Here is a 25,302-nt window from a genome sequence, read left to right as displayed (position 1 = left end):
TTCCTCACTGCTATGGCTAATATCAGTCTCATTTGTGATTGTTAGGATGGTTGCACTTTGGTCTAATAGGATGAAGTCCTCTATTTTCTTCACTGTCACAGTATCGTCTGTGAGTGATGGTCTTCCACTTCTTGGATCATTTTTGAGGGACATGTAGCCATTTTGCAAATTCCTTTTCCACCTTACATCTGCGTCATATGATGGGATATCATTTCCATAAACAGCCATCATTTCATCGTGGATTGCCGGGCATGTAACCCTTAAAAATAAGGAACTTAATCTCACTGCCAGCCTCAATCTTTTCCACTGTGAGTTACTTCACTATCTACAGCTTCCTGAAACAAAACAAATCAGCATTAATAACTGTATTTTACAACATTATATGCATTAGAATCAATTAATATGCTGAATTTTATTATGATATTCTGGCTATTATTTAGTAATAATTACTTAAAAACATTACATCCATGTACATGAGCATTGACCCAAATACCCAGCTAGGATATTTCACAGAGGGCTTTAAGAACATCAGTGTATGCAGTGAAACCTACCAAATTGCATCATGAATTATCCAGATTAGGTGAAATCCAAATTATCCATCAGTTTTTGACGGGTAACCTCATGGAACATATTGACGATTAGCAACATAGAATGAACCAACCTGGAATGCGAATTCGATTTGTCGAAAACGAAAAATAATTATTCTATAATTGATGATACCTTCCCAATTCTTTTTTCACTAGAAAGCTGTTTTGAGACATTTTTTTTACCAATGCTTCAAAATTTTGTTCCCAAAAAAATACAAAAAAGGACCCATCCAATCACAATTTAAAACCTGTTGCGGCAGGTAACCCTCAAAATATACTAGCTTCTTCAACTCACCAAGGAAGTTCTCTGCTATCTTTGAGTCAGAGCTCACTGCTTAAGCATGCCTCACAATGCTGTGGATACCGGTTCTTCTCTTAAACTTCTACCTACTACTTCCTTAAAATATTTCTTTTTCCGCCATTAATAAACCTGCTATCTTCCAAAAGGTGTCAGAGAAAATCGTTTACACCGTTTTACAAACAAATGATGTTCTTGTAAATAGTGTTGCCTTCAAATTGCCTTCCCTTAGAAATATGAGAAGCAACCTGTCAGCATCATTGAGAATACGCAAATTTTATGTAGATATTCTTGCCACTCCCTTTGAAGTATCTATCACCTTAATCTTATCTTTCCTGAGGTTAGTGCAAATCATTGGTCTACTAATTGTGTATATGTGCTAGATCAGCTCATTTTATTCTTGCTTTTCAATGATTTTTGTTTTAATTTCTATGATTATTTTAATTCTTTTATAGTTGTATTTTTGTGGCTTTGTATTCTGGGACATTTGTGTCTGTGTTATTAAACTTTGCAAAAAAATCACAAATGATATGCTAGAATACAGGATTGGAAAAAATGTGTGATCACTAGGTACACTAAGATGCTAGCAGAACAAGTGCTAAACACTACCTGAATCAGCAGGTGTACAATAATTCTGGGAATCCCCTTCTCTTCACTCACTTGTTATGCAAAAAGTCACTGATTAAGTGAGTCATTTTTGAAAAATATTTTTGTTCATTGTACGAATTACTCACTATGCAAGGTGCTCATTAAGCAAGGATCCAATATATTTAAATAAAATTTAGTGGACATTTTTTTTCCAAAAATAAATTCTAAAGTTGCTTTTCACAACTGCCTTTGAACATAACAAACTTACTCAGTTCTATCATCCCATTCATTTATTATATTTACTATATTAAAAAAGAAAATTGATCAAGTTTTTATTTAGATAAAGCTGAGCTTAACTGCAAAAAAATGGTACTAGTTTTTTGTTCTAAGTAGTAGTAGTATTTAGGGGAGGCGACCGACAGCTGAGGTCATTTGCACCACAGGGGATGGACAGGAAAGGATTAAGGGTGGAGAGAAACCCGGCGTCGGCATTAGCCTGCTCTTTATGAAAGGCGCCCAGGGGTCCGCAGCTTAACGTCCCATCCGACGGATGGCATACTCACTCAAAGTGCCCTCCGCAAAGCTCCTCAAGTAGGGATCGAGATACCTCTGAAAAATATTCAACACCGCCGGGATTTGAGCCCAGGCCCTCAGGGTGGGAAGCCAGTACGTTAGCCACACGCACCATCTCGATCCCCGTTTTTAGTTCTTTTGTAATTTTTAATTTAAATTGAATCTTATAAGATTTCAGTGAAGCTTCCACGGATGAATACTGTGAACAGAGTTAATCACCTCCAATGAGTATGATCGTGGGAGTGTTTGTCATAATTTTTTTGGTGTATCTTTTGGTGGCAACATTGATTTGGGATTTTTACTCACCACTGGTACCAAAGAAAAGCTCTTTTATTTCTTTCTTAGGAATCCTCCAAACATAAATGTTATTTTGTAACTTCAGTGTCGGCATGAATATGGAGTGAGCCTGATTTGATAATCCCATTAAACTATGTATTTGCCATATTCCTTTGTGATAGAGAAAAGTCATTTCTTATCCTCGTCTGAGTTTAAGGTTATTGATGTCATTCCATGGTAACACACGTTAACTTGTGTCCATGATCAGTTAATGACCGAATGATCAGATTGTGAGCTAATCATCGAAGGATAGACATCCAATCTTTACAGAATTTTCATTTGGGAGCCTTTGATTCACTTCATAAATCTTGAGTATTTTCTGTCAAAGGCTTTCTAGCATGGATCCATTTAGTTTGGTTTATAGCTCTTGATGTTATTGAAAATCATATTCAATCATCACTGCTTGCGATTGTTCTGTAAGTGGTTCAACAGCATCACTATCAGCCCTTTTGATGCACCTTCATCATAAATATGATGCCTTCTCTTAAATCATAGCCAACCACTACTTGCAATGAAGTTCTCTGCATGCAAGTATTTGGCAAGTTTTTTATGCTGTGCCTTGTACGTTGGTGCCAAGCAATTTTACCCTGCTCAATTTTTTCTGCATGTACCTCTTTTGGATTTCCTATCATCTTTCAATTTTTGGTAGCATAATTTCCCAAACCAACCTTTCTATTTTTTGGAAATATTATTCAAACCTGAAAGCATATAGATTAGGGCCTTTGTCTTCTTTTTCAGATTGGATAGTATGTCAAGTGATATTAAACTCCCAATGGAGACCTTCACGACCAGTTAATGAAGAAACTACATCTTTTTTAATGACCAAAGTTATTTTTTATTTAACTGCCACCGTACTTTGGTGCTGATGTCAAAGGTTACTTAGATTTTCTGCTAGATGATCTCACAATCAATAAGTATCTTGGTATGTTGAATGTCACAGAATCGATTGGAAAGAATTAAGTCATCTTTTTCAAATATGTTTTTCATCTGCAAAATGTGCAGCATTTGATGAATGTTCCATTTAATTGTAGTTTAGTCATATTTTCAAATGTGCAGCTGGAATATTGATTGAAATATAATTATTTTCAACCATATTCAAAGTAACCTGTGGGCTGAGTGAATTTTTCATACAGTACAGTAGTGGCCCATTAATAAGCCACCCACAGTTCATGGCCAGGCTGTCTGGATTAACCAGGTCCACATTAGCAAGGATTTACTGTAGTACCACCTGATCAGGTACAGTTTATCATAAATAAAACAAAAATTCATTTTATTCCTTTTTTAAAGCTCTCTTTGCCAAGGAGTATGAAGCTGAGGTTGGCAAATTGGTTGCTTCAGCCCAGAAGCCAAGTGATATTAAGATGAAGCCAATGGAAGAATCTGATGATGCCTTAGCTGCAAAAGCAGCAGTTTCTGAGGAAGAAGGCAGTAATTGCCTCTCTGCTGCTCAAATTATCAACCAACTCAGGGTAAATAGCTTAGTTCATATATTCTATTCTCATATATCTGGTGTCATGAATTCAAGCATGAAAGCATATCTTATAGCGATACGTGTGGTATTAATATATAGTATTTTGTTCATGAGAAAACTTTTAAAATGTGCAGTGTTAGCTCATATTCATAAACCAGAAATTATATGTATCAAGGGACACTGGCTAATACCTAAAGAAAGAATTTTCAATAAGTATGTTACTACCAATGCCTAGAGTACAGGTACCTGTATATCTGAATTTGAAAATGATGGTGCTTTCATTCCAGAATCTGAATGTGTGTGTTTTAATTTGAGTAATCTTAGTACTCAATTTCTCAATGGGAATAAATTCTTCACGTCATATATTACTAAGACTTGTTTACCTAATAATTAAGCTGTTATTGGGTCTCTATACCATCTGCCATTTAGTGATTTTTAGTATCTTCTTTGTGACATTAACAAGGCTTCATATTTTGTATAAGTCTGTGAAAAATTGTAATTGTTAATGACAACTTTAATTGTAACCTATTAGGCAATGCAAATTCAAAAAATAAATTTTATGGATCTCTTATTTTCATGTATTTTCATGTAGTACACACAATGAATGAAACAACCAGATTCCCCCTCACTATTAAGGGCTTTCTGTTCACAATCAATAGTATTATTACTAATATCAATTTGAGTTATGTAAAAATCACTGTAGTTCACTTACATAATATCAGATCTTTTCCCTCTGTTATCCTCAGTTGCTGTGAATCCTCAACGACTGTGTAAAATGCATTAAAAACAAATTTTAATTGTGAGAGCATTTGCTTATTTGCTCCAAAGTGAAAACTGGGAATTCATTTTGAATCTACCAGTATAAATGAAAGCCTTCATCACTTTTACTGTATGTTTATGCACATGTTGATCTCAGAGTTTTCTACTGCAATAACTAATGCATCATTACACAAGAGCAACCCATGGATTACTGAGGATATTTGCTCTTTCTCTACTTATCCAAAAGATGTCTCTGTAGTAAGGCAAAACTGTGCTGAAAATGACCTAGAGAAACTATACAAAAAGGCTAAAAAGTATGATAACAATATTTCTTTAAGCATAACAGTTTCAGGTGTAACTTTGTGGAATTCCTTCATGATGAAGCTAAAAATAGAAATTTTGCACTTCCTCATAAAGATTTAATATTTCACGACCATGGTTTCAGTGCCTTTTGTTTCTGATCATCATCAGGTATGATGATGATGATGATGCGCAGAATTGAAATCATGTTCGTGAAATATTAAATCTTTATGTGGAAGTGAAAAATTTCTCTTTTAAGCCTCAATATTTCTTTGTTTCAGAGAAAATGTAATTATTATTAAATACTTAGAGCAAATAATGAAACAAGGATGCATGAGAAATAGGGAAATAATAGTGCCAAAGGCTGCATTGCTTTCTCTGTCCTTCCTAAAGGACTCATGGTCAACATTTCTCTTACCAATCATTTTAACAAATACTTCATATTCAAACGTAGAGCTTCTTCTTTAAATTCTGATTTAATATCTGAATACTTTCACATCATTTTTAGCAAACTCCTTCTTGAAATTAGAATTAAAAATCATAATTTCCATAATCATAAAGCAAGTGAAATTTCAGGAAAAGTTATTTTTAATAGTAATGGTAGCATAAAATAACTAATTTCATATCTAATAAATGAATCATTAAATCTTCTATTCCTAATGGCTCCTGACAATATTTCCTGAAAAAAGCAAGCATATACACTAACAGGCATATGATGGTACATCATGGAACTCTGGTTTGTCACCTCCTCACTGATAATTATTTAAATTATTTTTTCTCATTCAAAATGGTATGAAAAATCTACATGAAAGCTAAGGGAAACCTGAGGTTAACAATCAATTTATACCACATTCTTGGAAAATCATTGGCATAATATTAGATTGTCTATACTTCAAGTCTTGTAGGGACCAAATTATTTTAGATGTGTAAAGTGCCACTTAATTCATTTTTTGTGCCAAGAAAAAACTAACCTCCTCTGTGCTAGATATTTTTGAAAGTCTTCTCAGATAATTAAATTAGCTTTCTTTTTGTCTAGAAGTTATCATACACAATGTTGTCTTTCCTATCTATTACCCATGCGCACCTTCCCATTTTATTTCACGACAGACCCATTTTACAAAATGGCTGACCATTTTAATTAGTGTACGGTTGGTTGGTATCTACTGTACTACTTGCACCAAAACCAGAATCAACATGATAGACATTGATTCCATAACCCGCGTTTACAGTAAGGTTTGTTTTTGATATGTGGTCCTCAATTGCCCATGATTATTCAGAATCTATTACACCAAGTTTTGTTAAATATTTTGGCGAGGAATATTAAAAGTACTCCTGATTATGTTGTACTGGTATTAGCAACTTCTTATGATCTAAAGAAGCACTATACTACCTTGATCAAAAAGTTCCCGGAATAACCACCGTGTGGCGCTCCCATTGTTCCGATTTGAGTTCTGTTTTTTTTGTTAAATTGGTACATCTGTTGTTGATATTCCCTTTAAATCTTAGTGTCATAACTTGACATTTGCAAAAGTTACGTTGCCAAGAGTACATCTATCTCTGTGTGTGTTGGCGATTTTTTACAATTGCAGAAATGGATTTAAATTTGCAACAACGAACTTGTATTAAATTTTGCGTAAAAAACGGATTTAGTGGCGCATGGACGTTGGAAATGTTGGAAAAGTGTTTCGGCAACGATTCTCTAAAAAAACGGTCGTTTACCAGTGGCACGAGCGGTTCAGAAGTGGTCGTGAGTCAATCGAAGATGATGAACGCAGTGGCAGACCATCGACATCGAAAGTCGGTGAAAAAATTGATAAAGTAAAAGAAATGTTGGTCAATAACCGCAAATTAACCATCAGAGAAATAGCGGAGGACTTGAACATTGCCTATGGATCCGCCCAAGACAGTGTGGTTAATGATTTGGGTTTCCGTCGTGTAGCAGCAAAGTTGGTTCCAAAAGACCTCAATTTCATGCAAAAAAGAGACCGTGTTGACGTCGCAAAAGACATGATTTGCGAGGCTGAATCCGATCCCACATTCATCAAAAGGATCATTACTGGAGACGATACGTGGGTTTATGAGTACGACACGCAATCCAGACATCAGGCAAGGGAATGGCGTTCACCAAATGAGCCGAGACCAAAAAAACCACGTCGTTTTCAGTCAAAAAAGAAGGCAATGCTGACGGTTTTCATGGATTACAACGGTGTAGTGCATCATGAATTTTTGCCAGAAGGCCAGACAGTAAACAAAGAGTATTATTTGGGCGTTATGAGACGTTTGCGTGAAGCAATTCGCCGAAAGAGACCAGAAATGTGGGCAGAAAACTCGTGGATTTTGCACCATGATAACGCACCGTCGCACAGTGCTATCATTATTCGTAATTTTTTGACGAAAAATGCAACAAATACCATCCAACAGCCACCGAATTCACCTGATTTGGCTCCCTGTGACTTCTTTCTGTTCAATCGAGTTAAAAAACCATTACGGGGAACGCGTTTTAGCAGCCGAGAGGAAGTAATGGAAAAATCGCAGGAAGCACTGATGGACATACCGAAAACCGAATATAAAAAATGTTTCAAGGATTGGATCAAGCGCTGGCATAAGTGTGTTGCAGTCGATGGGGATTACTTTGAAGGGGACAATATAGATTTAGATGAATAAACTTGTATTTTTAATTTTCTGAATAAATTCCGGGAAATTTTTGATCAAGGTAGTATGAAGGCCAAAATGTGTGTTCTAATAGATGAAGGCTGTACATGCAAAAGTATACGTATGTCTGTAACTTTCGTGATATCTCTGTAAATTTGTTGTCATCCACATTCTGTTAATCATATAAGTTTATCGAATCAGGAAAATAACAAAGTTTTCCCTCCCTAGAATGTTTTTGCTCACATAATTTCTTGAAACAATTTATTACGAGGGTCTGTTCGAAAGGGTCCCAACTTTTTGAATAGCAAACCTCCACTTGGTTATTCTTTAATCCGCTTGAAGGCATGTCTACGGAAACATCCTGAATGACCGACTTCAACCTCTTTGTTGTAATCTTGTTTTGTTGATTAATTACTACCGTTTATGTGAAGGGTTATTCATAGAGTGTGGGGAAAAATCAGATCTGTGGAAATGAACTCTTTGAAAGAGTAGCATTTTTCTGTAAAATTCTGCATGAAACTGCCAATCCGTCACAGATACTTTTGAGTTGATTACCAAGGCTAATGGTGAGGATATTATGAATCGTACTGTATGTTATGAGCGGTTTACCCAGTTGAAAAAGTGCCAGCAATTAGTGGAAGATGACGAGCATCGACCGTCAACGTCGGCTGATGACCCCCACATCGAGAAAGTGAACGATCTCATTCGTGCAAATCCACGTTAAACATTCAGAGAACTTGGTGAAGAGTGTTGCATCTTGATTGGTGCATGCTGTGACATCCTTACTGCAAAGTTAGGATTCAAGTCTCCACCAAATTCTTGCCTTACCTGATGGAAGCAGACAGAAAAATCATTGAGTGCAAATCTGTCTGGAACTGTTTGATAGAGCTGAGGAGGATGAAATTTTCTTGTCCAGAATCATAACAGGTGATGAGTGTTGGGTTTATAGATATGGCATCGAAACAAAAGTGCAATATTCACAATGGGTTGGTAAAACATTGCCCTGCCCCAAAAAAGCTCAATAAGCTCGCTTGAATGTTAAGGTGATGCTGACTGTTTTTTTTACAATGCAAAGGGGATTTGTATCTCAAATACCTACCTAAAGGCTAGACAGTCAACACAGTGTACTACCTGGGGTTATTAAAGGCATAAGAGAGAGCATTGGAGGAGTGGTATTTTCACCAAGAAAACGTGCTGACTCATTTGTTTGTCAGAGCTTGTAAGTTTTTAGCCAAAAACAAAAGTGGTGTGCTTTCCCACCCACAATATTTTCCAGATATGGCCCCATGTGACTCTTTCCTGTTCCCATACCTGAAAACCAAAAGGAAATTGAAAGGAAAAAGATTTGCTACTATTCCAGAGATAGAGTTAAATTTGACCGAGGAGCTTATGAGCATTCTGGAAGAAGCATTCCAGGACTGTTTCAAAAATTGGAAACATGGTTGGGATAAATTTATACATTGGGGAGTAGATTACTTTGAAGGGGACCCTGACCAATAATTTGTTAGTGAAGTATTTTTTTAATGATAAATAAGTTCGGGAACTTTTTGAACAGAACTCGTATGCATTTAAAAAAATACTGCATCCTACTTTTCATCAGTTTGCATTTGAATAGCAACAGTGGTATTAAAGTGAAACAAACTAACAGTTATGCAAGCAAACATAATAAAAGACATAATGAATCATTTATTGTGAAGTACATGTGTATATGTATTTTTGTAATAATCTTTTAGTTTTGAAACTGAAAAAAATGATTCCATGCAACACTCTATCGTAGTAAAATAAAGGTTGTGATAGTATTTAAAACTTCTTGTAAAACATAAGTATAACTTCTGATAAGATGAGAATGTCTTTGAAGGTGATCAACGTATATAATGCGAGTATTGATAGCTCGATGTCCATTCACTGCAAATATTGAAACCATAATCAAGAACCAAAGCTAACAAAACTGGCATTGGTTCTTATCTGTCAATTGTCGGAATATATTTTCTCACTAGCAAAACCCAGCTTTTCTGTGATATTAACTGATAAAGAAAAGATTTTTTTCATGACTGATGCTGAACACAAACTGTTGATTTGTTTTAGGAGAATATACTGGACATCATCAATGCAGAACAGAGCATGCTAGTTGATCTGAAAGTGATCCAGGAAATACTTGAGGTGATCACTTTTTCCATTAATAATGGAACCAACTTAACTCCTCCATCTTTGAAAACAATTTTCTCTCTAACTTTGGATTTAGCAATTTTTTTGGGTAAGTATAGTTTCTCAATTAGAATTTTATTGCTTTTTCCTTATATCTCCTGTGATTTAAAATATGCAGTAGTTTGTTGTGTATTAGTGATTTATTTTTTGTTAGTTGAATCAGTGTAGACAATCGGCAATTTGTCCTCAGAGGTCCTACACCTCTACTTGCCCCATGCCTTGAATTCATCATATGCATATTGTTGCTGGGAAAATGGCTGAGCTTTTGGCCAGTAAGTTTTTTGATGGAAAATCTGAAACTGAACTTGTGGTTTTTGGAAGACAGCTCGTATACAAGTATTTCTTTTAATGTTGCATCAATTGATGAGAGGAGAAAGTGTGGAAAGTCCATTTTATATCTTGGAAACTTTGGGGAGACTCCTATCAAAATACATGCCTTAATTGAATGTTAAAATTCTGTGGTACTCGGTGGCCAAGTCGCCACAATCTAGCTTTCTATCTCACTTTTGTACCTTTCCTGTTGTTTCTTGTGAACACACTCTTGAGAAATTTCCCTTGCCCATTACTGAGTCAAACAATGAAGTTTGTGTTTTTTTAGTGCATATGCATATCCTTTATGAATTTCTCATCAATATTTAAGCTCTCTTGTCATGTGGTGGTGGTTTTGTGCCCTGAAATAGATATATATTTATGAATTAGTATTATTAGAAATTTTGGTAACAAATTGAAGGTATCTGAGCCCTAGGGTCCCAAACTCGGAGAAATAATCCTGCTCACTATTTTATAGATGTATAGCTATGGTAACCTTCTGATTACCTTTGTGAGTATTTTCTGATTATTCATGTTTGATTTTTGTTTGTATTTATTACTTTTTTTTAGCATTTACTGTTCCCTTACTCATTTTTTAATGCAAGCTGTTGTTCGATTATATATTTACTTGCAATTTATATTATATATAAAAGCAATATTTTCTCAGCCAGGGAAAAACATATGGTTTACTGATGGATGGGTAAGATGTGACAGATCAATTGAAAACACGTGTGATTTTAAATTGTAATTGACCTTCAAAATTGATCGTAAGAGGAGGAAGATTGGAAGTGTTGGTTGGGTAAGAATTGATGTGATTTTGCAATTTAAATGATGATTATTATGTCTCTCGTGTTTGAACTAAATGAAGTAGTAGCATTGATTTTTGTTACAGAAACATGCTTCAGTTAAGTATTTCTCTTGTGTGAGTTGAGTTCACATTATAAGGTTTCCTAATTTTTTCTAATTACTTACATGAGAAAGTTCATTTTTTCTTCTCAAGTGTGTTGTCCAATAATGTTCAATTTTCTTTGAACTGTCATTCTCATGGGCACACATTGTTCACATCCATAACACCAAAACTGCATGCCTTACTCGACTGATGATGAATTGTGATGAGTGTTAAACCTCGCAAGAGGAGAAATGTATTACTACATGTATAATAAATATGTAATTTTAATTATTGCAAACCTTCATCACTTAAGTGGCAGCTACACAAACCCATTGCACTGTCAAGTGAAGACAGCTATGTATTGCTTTCATAAAGAGTTCTTACATATTTTAATCTCAACCACACTTTTACTACTTCCTAGCCCTGAGGAAAATTTAGGTGAATATAGAGCTTGAACACACCTTGTGCTTACAATATTTTGATTCTAATGTTTAAAATGCTATAAACATTATACTTTTTTACCTTTAATGATATAAAAAAATCATACTGGCATAAATAAGTTTTTTTCGACCATTCTACTTTTTAACATCTTTTGAATTACCTGGGCGTGGTAAACCACATTTTGATGAAAATACATCCTATGGGTTTGTGCTGCATGAGAGTCCACTGTATGCAAAATACTATTGTTCTAAAACATATAATTTATCATTTCAGTTGCACATGGTGTTAAAACAGTTGGGAAGACTTCATCCACAAGCCTGAATTGGGATATGTTCATTCCTCTCTGGACAAATCTAGCGTCCTCCACAGAAGATGCTTTCTCACGAATCCTTAGTCCACGAAACCTCTATCTGCTTTCTTTAGCTGAAGAGAGAAGCCAGAATACAGGTAGAAAATCCTCATGGGCTACAAGGCTATCTAGTCTCCTCTCAGCACTGCTCTCTTCAAAGTTACTGAATCCGAAGCAGTTAGAAGAGCAGTCTCTTGTTGTTCTACATACGGAATGGCCACAGGTGAAATTCTCATTGTTTACTTGATGCTAAAATATTTTATTGATTTACAGTAACCTCTCCATTATCCATGCTGATAGATGTGTGATGAAGCAGGGCTAATCAAAAAACATGGATAACTGAAATATGAGGAAAATATGTTGTGTTATAAACAGATATGTACAGAGACTCTCCTCTTACAATCTTTGTAATTAATTTGCATTTTTTTTTTCAATTTAATTTTTATTATTTTTAAATTAATTATCAGGAAAATTACAATTTTTTCCATTTCTCAGCAACTTTATTAGGAAGGAATTCTAGTTTTACAAGAACCCAGAACTATCATAGAGTGAATAGCAGAACATATTTTCCTACGCTTTTGAAAAGCTAAACCAATTATGTAACCAGGAAAAAACAAATGACTGGTGAAGGATGAATATTGAGAAAGGATCTCTGATACAGAGTCATATTCATCATTTCATACCAATTAAAATAATGGTGAAAAAGTGTAGATACTTAATGAATTATTTGTATCAAAGTAAAACTATGTATTTGCTTCCATTAATGGAGAGTATGGAATTCTCAGGGCTAATGAATACAAGTGGAATGATAATGGGACAGATAATGGGATAGTACAGATCGTACAAAAATGTTTAAATTGATATATTAAATGCTATTGATGACTTTTTGTATGGTGAATTAAAAACTTTTAAGAAAGTCCAGGTATTTCAAACTTTTTTTTAAGGTTTTTTGAAGTTTCAAAGCATGTGATTATCCTTGTGATTGTAATTTTATTAAAATTTTGAGGCCTGGGAAGAGAATAGATGGATAATCCAAAAAAACAGATAATCCGCACTTGAATAATCAAAAGTTTACTGTTTAAGGGAGAACAGTATTCAACGATAATTCAATTAATGGAAATGGAAAATGGCTGTTGTACAAAATAAAGTACAAAATAGCCCTGACATTTGGGCTGTTAGCTGAATCTATGAATATCTATAGCTGAATTTGATGTAACAAAATAGGGAAAATCAAATTTTTTTTCCTAGCAACATAGTTGGTATCTGAAGAACAATTAATTTCCTTTGCTTGCTGTTCATAAAATTCTCAAGATGTAAATCCCGCAAAAATCATCCGACTTACATTGGTCGAATATTAAATTCCTGATATGGTGGTTCTTGGCACATTTTACGGTAGTAATTAAAACATCTATTTTTTTAAATTTCATAATATTTGTGTCATTATTTTATAATATTTCAATTGGTTTCATTTTTATTGCATTGTGTCTTTTTACAGAAAATCTTATATTTCACATAGGACTTTTACTGTCCCAACCGCAGTTGTAATCTCTTGACACCACTTTAAGAGAAAAATACCAATGTAGCATACTATACAATTGCTTTTTTTATTCATATTGGATGTTTGTACTGAGTAATTCTTAATGAATACAATTATGAAATAGTTTTTAGCTCTATTTTTCATAATGGTAAGAAGTCAGTAGTCCTCTTTGTTTACCTAACTTTTCAACTCTCTCCTTGTTTTCTATCCCATTTGTAATCTGTCATAATGTACATAATAAATGAATTTGTAATCTTTACGTCAATTTGCCAGGTTGCCAATTATAGAAAGTTTCATAAATATTTATTTCTTGTTGCATCTAGATATCTAGCATGTTATATAAACTATTAGGTGATATGAGATGGTTGAATGTTGCTATGGCCATGAATCAAAGATTGGTATTAATGGCTACGGCGATAGTCTTTGGTCAAAGATTATGATTTAGGTCAATTATACCAATTATTGGGTAGCAATGATTCTGTTCATGTTAATTGGTGTTTTCCTTGGGAGATTTCTCGGAATGCATGTAAGGTACCTGTATTAGTAGGTAGAATTATTTACAATTCATGTTGTTTATTTAAGAATTGTTGTGCATCATGTCCTTCCAGATCTCTCTGGAATAGGTCCCCATTTCTTCAAATTCCTGGGTTTGTTATCAGATAGTCACTAATGACATCCATTTTATTTAATATCCAGTTTTCTGTGGAATGACAAAAACGAAAATAATTTGTGCCATAATTGCTAAGTCTGTTGAAGTGACTTTCATCTATCATATCAACTCATCTAATTACTATTACATGGGTTATAACTTAGGCTTGTGCTTATTCCCTGTCCTTTAGTTGATATTGATTAAAAAATTGACTAAAGTTAGAAACACAAAGAAAGGACACTCAAAAACATGGTTGATTTCATTTCAACAGTCAAACCATCATCTTCAAAATGCCTTCCTCAGGGAAAGAATGGTGAGAATATGTGGTGGGAACAAGATAAGGTGGTGGGTGAAGGCATAAGGAGATGAGTGGATACTGGATGGATTTCATTGGCAATATTAAGGCCCGGAGGTTTGAAAGCTTGAAGCACCCATATGGGAGCTGTATTGAATGTTCTCACTTCTATGCCACTTTCAGATTAGGGGAGGGTTTGAATCAACGAATAGAGAAACTGTTGTCAAATGATTGGCAATGGGAAGTTTTTATGAGTAGGTATGGGATAATTAAGGAAGGCAGGAGATTCAGTTAATTTGTAGTGGTTTTTTTATACAGAGGGAAGGGTGCATTCTCCCATGTAGAAGGCAGTTACAGGAGAGGTGGTAAATAATGTTTACTGATGTGCAGGTGGCAAATGAATTATATTAGGGTTGAGATTTTGGAGTTGAGGAGATGGTAGGTTGGAAAAAATATTGCAGCCTTTACAGTATGGTGAGGAAAGGGGTGGAGAAGAGAAAGGGTGGTGCACTAGTGGGCCTCATGGATTTGGAAATGTTGCACAACCTAGAGGGGTATTTAAATGAGACAGAAGGAAAATGTAAGAATAGCAGTAATGTGGACTCATTGTTTTTGTATAATAGGGTGGAGTTTATGCAGTATATGCCTGATTTTGTTTGGGTTCCAGGAAAGACTATGGCAATGAGATTAAGGTATTCTGGGTTATTTGTTTTGGGATGAGGAGCATATTGGGTAGAAGGTTGGAGGATTTTGTTTTTCAGTAAAACATTTTCTGAGTGCCCTCATTTTTCGTGTGAAAGTGACCCTGTTGGTAGTCCATGTATTTATGTTGTGAGGGGTATAATTGCAGAGATTAGGGCCACAGGCTGATAATGAATAAGGGGTGGAAGCTTTTTGTGTATAATGGGTGGCAACTGTTAAAATGAAGGTATTATTGGCGATTGCTCGATTTAATGTGGACTGAGGTGTTGAATTTATTGTTATGGAAGTCAACGGCAAGAAAAATAATGGTTGGGTCAGATATAGAAGAAGTAAAAGATATAAAGGAGGAGGAGGTGAGAGAAAAAATGAATGAGTCTGGTTTCACGCCTGTAGAGCCAAAAGAGGAAGATGTCAATTTAGTGAGCCCCGAAGAGTGGTTCCCCATGGACTACAAATTTGATGTGGTGGAAGGACTTGTGCATTCTGATGACCCCTAAAGCTGTAGTGGGAGTAATAATGTTCACTCTTGGTAGGGTCACCGATGCCAGATAGGTCTAAGGATAGGATCCAGATGAAAGGTAGTCAGCACAACGTCTATTCCTCAGCGAGGCGGCTGCAAAGGGCTCTGAACCCAGTGGGGAGCTTTTTGAGTGATGTTGTCACGTGATGAATACTTCAGGAATTAAAACACTTAAGGAATTCAACAGGAAACTACCCAAATTATTTATCCTAAGGCTGTTAGGATAGATACTGGAATGACAATGAGTCCTGGCAACTACAGGACTTAGCCCAATCAGCCATGTGGCATGTCTGACAGTGGGAGAGGCAAGGCTTCTGTGGTTATCATATCATGAAATCCTTGCAAAACAACAGCAGCACAGGAAGCAAAAGAGGACTTAACTGGTTAAAATAGAGACTTAGAATGTTTGGATAATGTTGAGGACAAGAATATTACAAAATAGAAAGCCAGAGGAAATGCAGATATTTTAGGGCTGCGTGAGGTGAGATGGAAAGTTAGCAGTGATTACTTGAGTGATAGTTACAGAGTGATATTCAGCAGCTGGGAAGAGAGCCAGCAAGGGGTGGCAATAGTATTGAACACAAAGCTAGAAAGAAAAATAGTTAACAGAACAAATGAATAGTAGCCTATTATTAGTAGAAGTAGAAGCTAATCCAAAGAACTTGACTGGAGGACATAATTGTGGATGTTCTTGGAAGGAAATATGTTATATGGAGTTCAGTGTGGAATTTGTTTTTGAGGAGGAAGATGTCGACATTTAGAAAGGTAATTTGAGTGGAGGAAATGTGATCCCATGAGATGTTAGTCATCAACCATAAATTTAATAATTTATAGAGCTATAAATAACTGCTCACACATGGTTTTATTTATACATAGATTATGTCCTTTTTCTCATTCATAGGAGTTTCTTGCACCGTACTCCAAATGCATCCAAGGGGTTCTTGACCATCCAGAAGTTAAGATTTGTCCTCAGTCAGACGATGATGATAAAAACACTTCTGCTTTGTTGTTGGAATGGCTGGCTGAGTCATGTGCCACAATGGACATACTTGAATGAAATGTTTTAACGAAGAGTTCAACAATCCATACATTTCTGTAATGAATACACTGCATGCAATTATGTTTTTAATCAAGTACTTAGGATATTGTTTTTCCTAAAGAAATTACCTCAAATTGTTTTTAAAGCATTTTATTGATGAGACTTTTTGACTCTGGAATTTTTATTTTGATTATTTCATATTTTCAGTAAGTATATTTAATTTTTTTATTGTAATGGCCTCATGTGTGTCCATATTTTTTAATCATCAAAATTATATTCTTCATTAATTTCTCACCATTAAACTTAAGTGATCATTCACTACATATTATTCATTAAATAAATTAACAGGCGTATTCATAGTGTCTTACAAAATCAGAAGTCTTCAGTGGTATTGATTACTTATAGAGGATGTGATAAGGCTATAAATGAGATGGAAGTATTGTTGTTTATGTGAGATTGCAGAAAGGATGTGAGCACTTGGTCAATTTCATTGAAAGTGTAATTGTTACTGTACATTTGTTTTTGTTTGAATGTACCTTATATTTCTCAGCTATGCATGGTATTGATGCTAACATTGTACCACTTAATATGCATTGTCATGTGATATTGTGACCAATTTGTCATTTTTGCATTGTAGATCTGGCTGCTCCTCAGTTGTTAATTATACTCTGTAAATTTTGTTAAAATTTTATTTTAACTAACCATGTACTAATTAAAAGCAATGAAAACTAATGAGAATAATTTATTTGCAATAACCTTGATTAACTTGTATTCAACTGCTGGTTGTTGAATGGGCAGAATGAGGTCACAGTTCATTTAGTATCGATGTTAAAATTAGTATAAATGTTACAGACACTTCAGCAGATCTAGGATGGCATCTATTGAAAAGTATTAACTTCAAAAGAGCAATGGCTATTTTTCGTCAATTAATATTAATTTCAGAGAAAAGCAAAGAAAATTTTTTGATTGAAACATCATTTGGATAGTTTCAGTTTTGCGTGCAATTGGTTTTAATTAAGGTACTATTAAATGAAATCAATTGATAATTGTGGTCATAATGGGTTCCAAAGTTAACCTCGTAATAAGCCAAATGATGTTATGCATTTAGGGAAGACGTAAGGGGTTGAGGTAAATCTTTTCTATATACCTCTGGTGATTTAAAATAACAAGTACCTAGATAACTACAAGGGACTAAATTGTTAATCTGGCTACTTCCGGAGGTTGATGAGATTTCCTTCGGCAGTCAAATACTCCAACCACAGGGATGCTGGGCATGCTATCTCCTGGTGCATATTGAGATTTTGGTAAAGCTCAGTATTTTTTAATTTGTGTACTGAAATGAATATCAATGAAAGGGGAACACCTATTAATATTTTTGGGTCATAATTTATCAATAATTTCATAATGAGAACTGCCTTAAGAGTTTTATCATTTTTGTTCTATAGATATTAAAGTAAGCTTGAATTCTATTCTTTTTGATGGGGAAGTAAATACATTTTGGGAGTCATTTCACTCGTTACATGGGGATATAATATTCTTTGCAGTGTATTTTTCTTTATTGGAAGTTTTTCATTTTAATACCCTCTTTACTTCTTTGCTTAATTCTGCACGATGTAGTGTTTAAAGTATTATCAAAGCATCACTCATTGAGATTGGACCATTTTATTTGTTGAACTTTAAGTTGTTTTAGTTCATACTAGAGCATTACAATTGTTAGTTTTAATATGATGAAAATGTTTCATTTTAAACCAATGTTCTACATTATGTGGACCGGACGCCTTGTCGGCAAGTTAGCGTTCAGTGACCAATCTTATCTTAAGGCATCATGATCGTAGTGCGGTGCTGTTATTAGTTCACAGACTTTTGGGAAATCTAACCATTTGGGTCAACCCTGAAATTAATTTGCTTTGGATTATTACCCTGAATATTTTTTATAATAAAGTAGCGATTACATACCAAAATGGTAACCAAACACGATGAATAAGAGGAGAGCAATCACCACACCTATTCGAATTAGCGCTCGTGATCCGATTTTGGACTCGTCAGATTCGATGTGTCCTTGGAGAATGACTTTATGCAAAGGGAAGAAATATTCGGAAAGTAACTAGATTAAATATGAATGCGTCTTATTTTTCATTGCGTAATAACCATTTAATCTGTATAATTGATTGAATGTTCACCTAAATATTTTGAGTAATTGAAGTAGATGGGAAACTCGCTTACTCCTTAGCTTTGGCGATAGTAATGCCATCTATGAATTCATGACTGGCCGCTTGCTTTCTGTATTAAGTTTCAGGTACTCATTAGATGTTCCATGATAAAGTTTAATATGGAAACAAGGTGAGATGTTGGAATGGGATGTTATTGCGAGGGCGGTGAGGTTTTCCTTTCCATCCACTGAATCCGGCATGCTGCAAAATTATTTCTGTTGTGTTAATTGACCAATAAATTTGAGCCAGCGAAATCGCTCACCTCTTTCTTGTGACAAAAACAATTAACCAAGCGATGGTAATTATAAAATGATCACTTTAATGTTTACATTTACGTTTATCGACACTGATGTTCACCTTCTCGGGTTTATTATAACTGCTGGTGGTATAGATCGTTGTGTTTATTGTCACCTCGATATTTTTGTTATTGGAAAGCGATTTCTTTTTTAATTGATGTTTAAAAATAGTTGTACAGTTACAGTTTTCAGAAAAAATGTCGAGAGATGAATTATGAGTTAGTCGTATTACGCGATTATAGCCAGAACAGTGAATTGTTGTATTTCAGTATATGAGTGTTTGAAGTATTCACCCAATGAAGTGCAATAGTGAAACCCGTTGCAATGATATGCTCTTTGTTTGGAGCCTGCCTTGTTTTGTTATATTAATTCATTATATTCTGACAATGTTCTTCTAAGTCGAGTTCTTCAAAAGGAAATTCAAAGAACAGGAGAAGTAGAGGAAATGTGGAGGGAGAAAATAATTCTCAGGGCTCCTGCCGTAGTGGTCCTTCAGCAGCCTTACTGGAAGCCAAACGTAAAGCAATGAAGAAAGGAAGGACTCAAAACCAAAGGACTGACGTCGTGAAAGATGTTTATGCAGCAGTAAGTAAACCATTCCAGTTTTCGTATGTTAACATTATTTCATGTTATAATTCTCATTGTATAACTGGATAAACTTAGTATTGCAGCTGGTAACTCAAGTTGACCATATATTTAGGAAATTCAGTTAAAATATATGGAATACTGATTTGAATTCCCCAAAAATGTTGTTTGACTAATAATTCCTATTGTGTAGATGCATGAATGGAGAGAATTGACTCGAAAAGCCACAGCTGTTGTATGGGATGAAAGAATGTTGAAACACAAAGCACTGTGGGATGAAAGTTACCCAGAATGTCCTGAGAGATTATCTTGCATAATTGAAAGGTATGTACTTCATTGTGATTATGGCAGCACACATCACTGTTTCCACTTAATCCACACTGTAGCGCTTTAATATTAGTGCTCACCCCAGTTTATATCTTTTATTTCTGAGAAAGAACTCGTAGCCTTATGGGGGAAGTGCACTGCCTCAATGAGGGGAAAGAAATTTGCAACTGCAAATCAATTTAGTGGGTAAATTTGGAGAATTTTAAGGCTTAAATCCAACAGAATTCACATGACATTCATTTTATGCTGATTGATAATTATTCTTTCGTATATTTTTGTAGGTGCACATCACTGGGTCTAATTAATCGGTGCATGATGCTCAAACCACGAATTGCCACCAAAGAAGAGATATTTGCTCTGCATTCTAAGTCTCACCTGGAAACGATAGCATCAACTGCTGGGTGTCAGGATGCTGCACATCTCGAGAAACTGTCATCTCGCTATGATTCAGTGTATTTTCATCCAGTAAGTAGAAGTGAATCTGTCCCAGGAAATGTCCCATATTAATTTATCTTGTCATATGATTGGAAATAGGTAATCCATATATTACATATTTTATACCACATGGAACATTCCCTTTATTTTATGGGGTTTCATGGAAGTTTCCCTTTATAGTTTTATAAAATTGAGCTTTAATTAAATCCTGTTGTCTCTTGTGTACTCAAAGGTCACCAAGATCTCTTTAGTAATAATAAAATATATTTATTCAGTATTTAATGGTATATCAGTAGTAGATTTTAAGGGAGGCGACCAACAGCCAAGGTCATTTGCGAAATGTTATCAGCAACATATGTTTTCAGAAATGCAATTGTCACAAACAGTGGTACATTTAAATGAAATGAGACAAGTTCAACAATTTATAAGTCAAAATATTATTTCATTTGTGGAAAATACTTTTCAATAGAATGTAATATACTGTAGACACCAGTAAAAATAAATTAGTTTTTGATTTTTTTGATTTTACTGTTGTGGAATTTTCTAGAAGTCGATTAGAAAGTCTCATGCTTCAATTGCTGAGTTGATTTTTGACCTTTTCAGACTTCATAGAGGTAAATTTAATTCATTATTGAGCCTAATGTGTCATGAATTGTTTGTAGATTTAGAGAGGGTATCCAATGGCCATTCAATTGTTCCTGGATGTATATTAAATGGATAAAAAATATGATTGATTTGCTATTAAGAATTTTTAATTTCATGAGTGCTTTAGAATTCTGTGTCGGTAAAGAATCAGTCATATATCTTGAGAGCTTTTTTCTGAAATTTTAAATTTTGGTTAACTTGCGGTGTCTTCTGGCAGCCCCACACCTTAAACACTTACTAAACAACTGTACACCACTACCAACTTCTGATAAGTTTACTGATACACAATTAGTATTTCATAATTAGCAAGATTTAATATTTTGATTATTTTTGCTTATCATGATTTATCAACTTTTTAGTACTCTTCTATAAACTTCACAAAAACATTTTTTTTGCTTTGTTTTTTTTCATTTTTGTTGACTTGCATGATATATGATATTTAATATTTGTGGTAAGTCAAGAGTTAATCCTTTAGCAGCATGAATTATTTTTCTTAAAAAAATATGGACCTTAAAGGCATTATTAACTAGATTGACATGGAAGGGTATCAGTAGGCTGTAGAGAAAATCATAAGTGAGGAAAGGGTGCTGGGTACTTAAAAGGAAAAATGGGAATATAACAAAAAAAGGATATAGAAAGCCGCAAATAGAACTGTTGGAAAAGGACAAGAAAAACATGGATTACAAATGAGATAATTAAAAAAAATGAGAGAAGGAAATGGAAGAATATAAATGTAGAGTTAGGTAGGGGGAAGTGTAAAGAGTTGAATAATAAACTGAGGCGAGTGATATAAAGCAAAAGAAGTGTGGTGGGAAACACAGTGCGAGGATATGGAAAGTCTACTGAGAAAGGGTAAAATTGGTGCCCTATTTTGGAATATTAAAATATTGTAAGGAAGTAAGAAGGAAAAATCATTGCAAACAATCAAAGATGAGTAAAGGAAAAATATTTTTTGAGCCGGAGAAGATTCAAAGTGTAGTCAAAGGATAATATAGAGGAACTGTATGGTAAATAAATTAGGCCAGTGAGATTATACATAGAGAATATGACACAGATGAGGATAGCTTAGGTCCAGGTTCTCTCGATGGCGAGATAGAAAAGGTGTTGAGGGAATTGAAATAAAGTAAGGCTGTGGGGATAAGACATAGGAGACCGATCCACCAATGGACCCCACCCAACACCACAGGACACTGCCACCACTCCTTCCCTGCACACCGTGAGGAGTTGCAGACCGTGGGGTCTTTTCTTCTTATTCCTTGTGGCGATGGATGCCATAAGGAATGCAGATAAGAAGAAAAGGCCATCTTATTGAAACCAACTAGAGTCTTCATATTCCTTTGTCTTTCCCTCTTCCTCTACAAAGCCTCAACCTCCACCCCCACTTTTACTCACTTTTTTCTCCTATCCTCAGAGCCTCCGTTTTTCCCACTCACTTAACCTCTCCCAGCACGTGGAGACACCCTGGTTTCCCCACCTCCTATTCTTAAAATGTATATGTTGGACCTGTACAGTGAGAGCTTCCCTTGAAAATGTTGTAGTGCATCGAAACTGGTCTTAAATAGGTTTTTATTTAGCGGAAAATTGTGGTAGTCTTCACCTCAGTTATTATGGAACAGTTCCACCACATCACACCTGCATCTGTAATTTATGGTAGAGAGAAACCTGGCATCAGCATTAGCCTACTCAAAAGTGCCAAGGGGTCTACAGCTTATCGTAGTATCTGACAGACAGCCTAACTGTGTGGACTACTGCTAATAATAATAGCAATTATAAAAACCTGCTGAATTTCATCAGAGATATTAGGTTATGCCTACTTAGTGAATTGAAAGAGTTCCCTGAAAATTGGCCTAAAGGAATATAGCAAGTGGACTGGCCTTCTGCATTCAGGTTTTAATGGGAACAGAGTAGGCTTGTTGTCATATTAGGCTATTTATTCAATGAGAACCTGAAGAAATCTGGATGAAATCAATTCCCCATGAACTCCATTCCTCAAGCTGACAATTAGGGATCCATACTAGATGCAATGCAGAATATTAGGATGGCCATTTGTAAATTGGTGCTGTGATTTTGGAAATGTCCCTAGGCCTATGTATTTTACTAATAAACATGCATGCTGTTTTACTGTTTGTGACTCTTCAAGTTTTTTTCCATTGCAGGAATCAGAAGATATTATGTCAGTATGCATGTTTAAATTTATTAGTATCTTATTCCATCATAATGGTGATTACTGTACTTTTTTGTGAACGAAATTTTTGACTTTCGTTGGCTTCCAATATTTTATAGCATCTAATTTTTTTTTAGGAAACCTATGAAGCAGCCCTGCTAGCAGCTGGAAGTGCAATTGAACTAGTCGAGTCAATACTTGATGGAAAAGCTCAAAATGGAATGGCAATCATTAGGTATGAGTATTCTGTCTATTGATCATTTAATCGATCCTATTAATGGGACTTCTCTCACTATTTTTTCATAGCGTTGAGCAGTTATTTTGTAATGCCAGCAACGGTAATGAAAATTATTATTGTTTTCCAGTGCTGCGGAAGTTATTGTCTTTATTAATTATTTGAATGAAAAAATTGTACTTGAGATTTTGTCGCATTAGCAGTGGTAGAAAATTATTACAGAGCTATCTAAGCATTGCTCTACCATTGAGTCTAATGATAATGCTGCAAGTTCCAAGAAACTTGATTAATTTATGTTTCATTCAAAAATATCGAGTATTAATTATATTTATCTATTTATATATTTCAGTAGTAGTCATACAAAGGTTTTTTGAGAGAAAAAGTTAATATTTGTCGCCCATATTTTTAAAAAGACCTCTTCATTTTGATATTCTTTTGATAGGCCTCCCGGTCATCATGCCATGAATAGCAGCTACTGTGGCTACTGTTTCTTCAACAATGTTGCAATGGGAGCTTTGCATGCATTAAACCATCCAGCTAAGTCAGTATCTCGTATTCTTGTGGTGGACTGGGATGTACATCATGGGCAGGCAACTCAACAGATGTTTTATGAGGATCCTCGGTAAGAGAACTGTCATTATTTAATTTCCTTAATAGCAATTTGTAAAAAGTTAACTTTGGTATAAATCAATTATACCTTCCTTTACTAAATTATAAAACAATGCAAATAATTGAATAAAAACATTGATCAGTTGAGTTTAGGAATATTGGTTATTATAAAACATTTTAATCCACCTCTTTCCAGGGTATTATACTTTTCTATTCATCGATATGAATATGGACAGTTTTGGCCGAATTTGGCTGAGTCTGATTTTGACCATGTTGGAAAGGGCAGTGGAAGAGGATTCAACATAAATGTGCCTCTAAATCAAACTGGCATGGGTAACAAGGATTATAATGCCATTTTTCGACAACTCCTCATGCCTGTTGCTTACGAGGTTAGAACATTTGGTGTTAATTTAATTTTTTCATTTCATACCTAGTATTTAATTACACCTAGAAGTCTTTAGGTTCCCATGTTCATGATGATATTTTGGGTGTATATCATCACTACATAATTGCAGTTAGGAAGTATTCTTCAAAAATCTTCCACTTATATAACTGTCTCTAATTTTATTGGTAGCTTATAATGGCAAGTTTGTGTTGTTTTTGCTTGTATATACTGCATATGTACGTACAGAATTGTGCTGATTATTCACAGTAATTGAGGGTAAGGCATGGAATTTTTTCTGATGCTAACAAATGGTGCAGTGACAATTTCCTTACCTCTCCCAACAAAATAGAGCCCAACACCATACTGTATAATAAGTATGTAGACGATGTCTTTTGTGTGTGGAAGGGTTCAAAAAGGCAACTTGAAAATTTCTTAGCTCATTTAAACTCTCTAAATAAGAACCTTAAATTCACCTGTGAGTTAGAAGAAAACAATTCACTCAATTTTCTTGACTTAAATATTTCAAAAGTTAAAAATCACTTGGAATTCTCCATTTTCCGGAAAACTTCATACACAGACCAAGTTATTCATTGTAACTCAAGGCACTGTTTTTCCCAGAAACTGTCCGCCTTCCATTCTATGATCCACCGACTGACAAGCATTCCTTTGTCTCTATGCAATTTCAAGAAAGAACTGTCAACAATTAAATTAATAGCACGTAATAATGGCTACGATGATAAATTAATTGATAAACTATATTTAGATAAAATAAAAAAACAGGCAATTGACAGAATTTATAAATCCCAACCACTACAAGATTCCTCTGCCAAATGGCGGAGAATCCTGTATCTGGGTGAAACCTGGAAAAAAATTTACAAATTGCTACCAAAAGATAAGTTAAAAATCGCTTAT

The 25,302-nt window shown here is 34.8% G+C and overlaps 2 protein-coding genes across 2 annotated transcripts in view; both read left to right on the top strand.

Moving 5' to 3' along the window:
• The window catches only part of dlt (codanin-1 like protein dlt), a 32,872-nt gene extending 15,676 nt beyond the window's left edge, over window positions 1–17,196 (top strand). Inside the window, exons 11-14 of the mRNA XM_071585651.1 lie at window positions 3,670–3,851; window positions 9,650–9,818; window positions 11,682–11,980; window positions 16,362–17,196. Of these exons, the coding sequence (XP_071441752.1) occupies window positions 3,670–3,851; window positions 9,650–9,818; window positions 11,682–11,980; window positions 16,362–16,517 (806 nt within the window). The 3' untranslated portion in view covers window positions 16,518–17,196. The remainder of the gene's footprint in view (window positions 1–3,669; window positions 3,852–9,649; window positions 9,819–11,681; window positions 11,981–16,361) is intronic.
• A 1,640-nt stretch (window positions 17,197–18,836) lies between these two features.
• HDAC6 (histone deacetylase 6) overlaps window positions 18,837–25,302 on the top strand; it is a 38,429-nt gene continuing 31,963 nt past the window's right edge. The window contains exons 1-7 of the mRNA XM_071585649.1: window positions 18,837–19,007; window positions 19,405–19,590; window positions 19,784–19,914; window positions 20,199–20,382; window positions 23,299–23,396; window positions 23,839–24,018; window positions 24,202–24,394. Of these exons, the coding sequence (XP_071441750.1) occupies window positions 19,005–19,007; window positions 19,405–19,590; window positions 19,784–19,914; window positions 20,199–20,382; window positions 23,299–23,396; window positions 23,839–24,018; window positions 24,202–24,394 (975 nt within the window). The 5' untranslated portion in view covers window positions 18,837–19,004. The remainder of the gene's footprint in view (window positions 19,008–19,404; window positions 19,591–19,783; window positions 19,915–20,198; window positions 20,383–23,298; window positions 23,397–23,838; window positions 24,019–24,201; window positions 24,395–25,302) is intronic.

This window comes from Hetaerina americana, unplaced genomic scaffold, assembly GCF_022747635.1.
Source record: "Hetaerina americana unplaced genomic scaffold, ioHetAmer1.1.p SCAF_2, whole genome shotgun sequence".
NCBI classification, from domain to species: Eukaryota; Metazoa; Arthropoda; class Insecta; order Odonata; family Calopterygidae; genus Hetaerina; species Hetaerina americana.
This window is presented reverse-complemented; position numbering and strand designations above follow the sequence as displayed.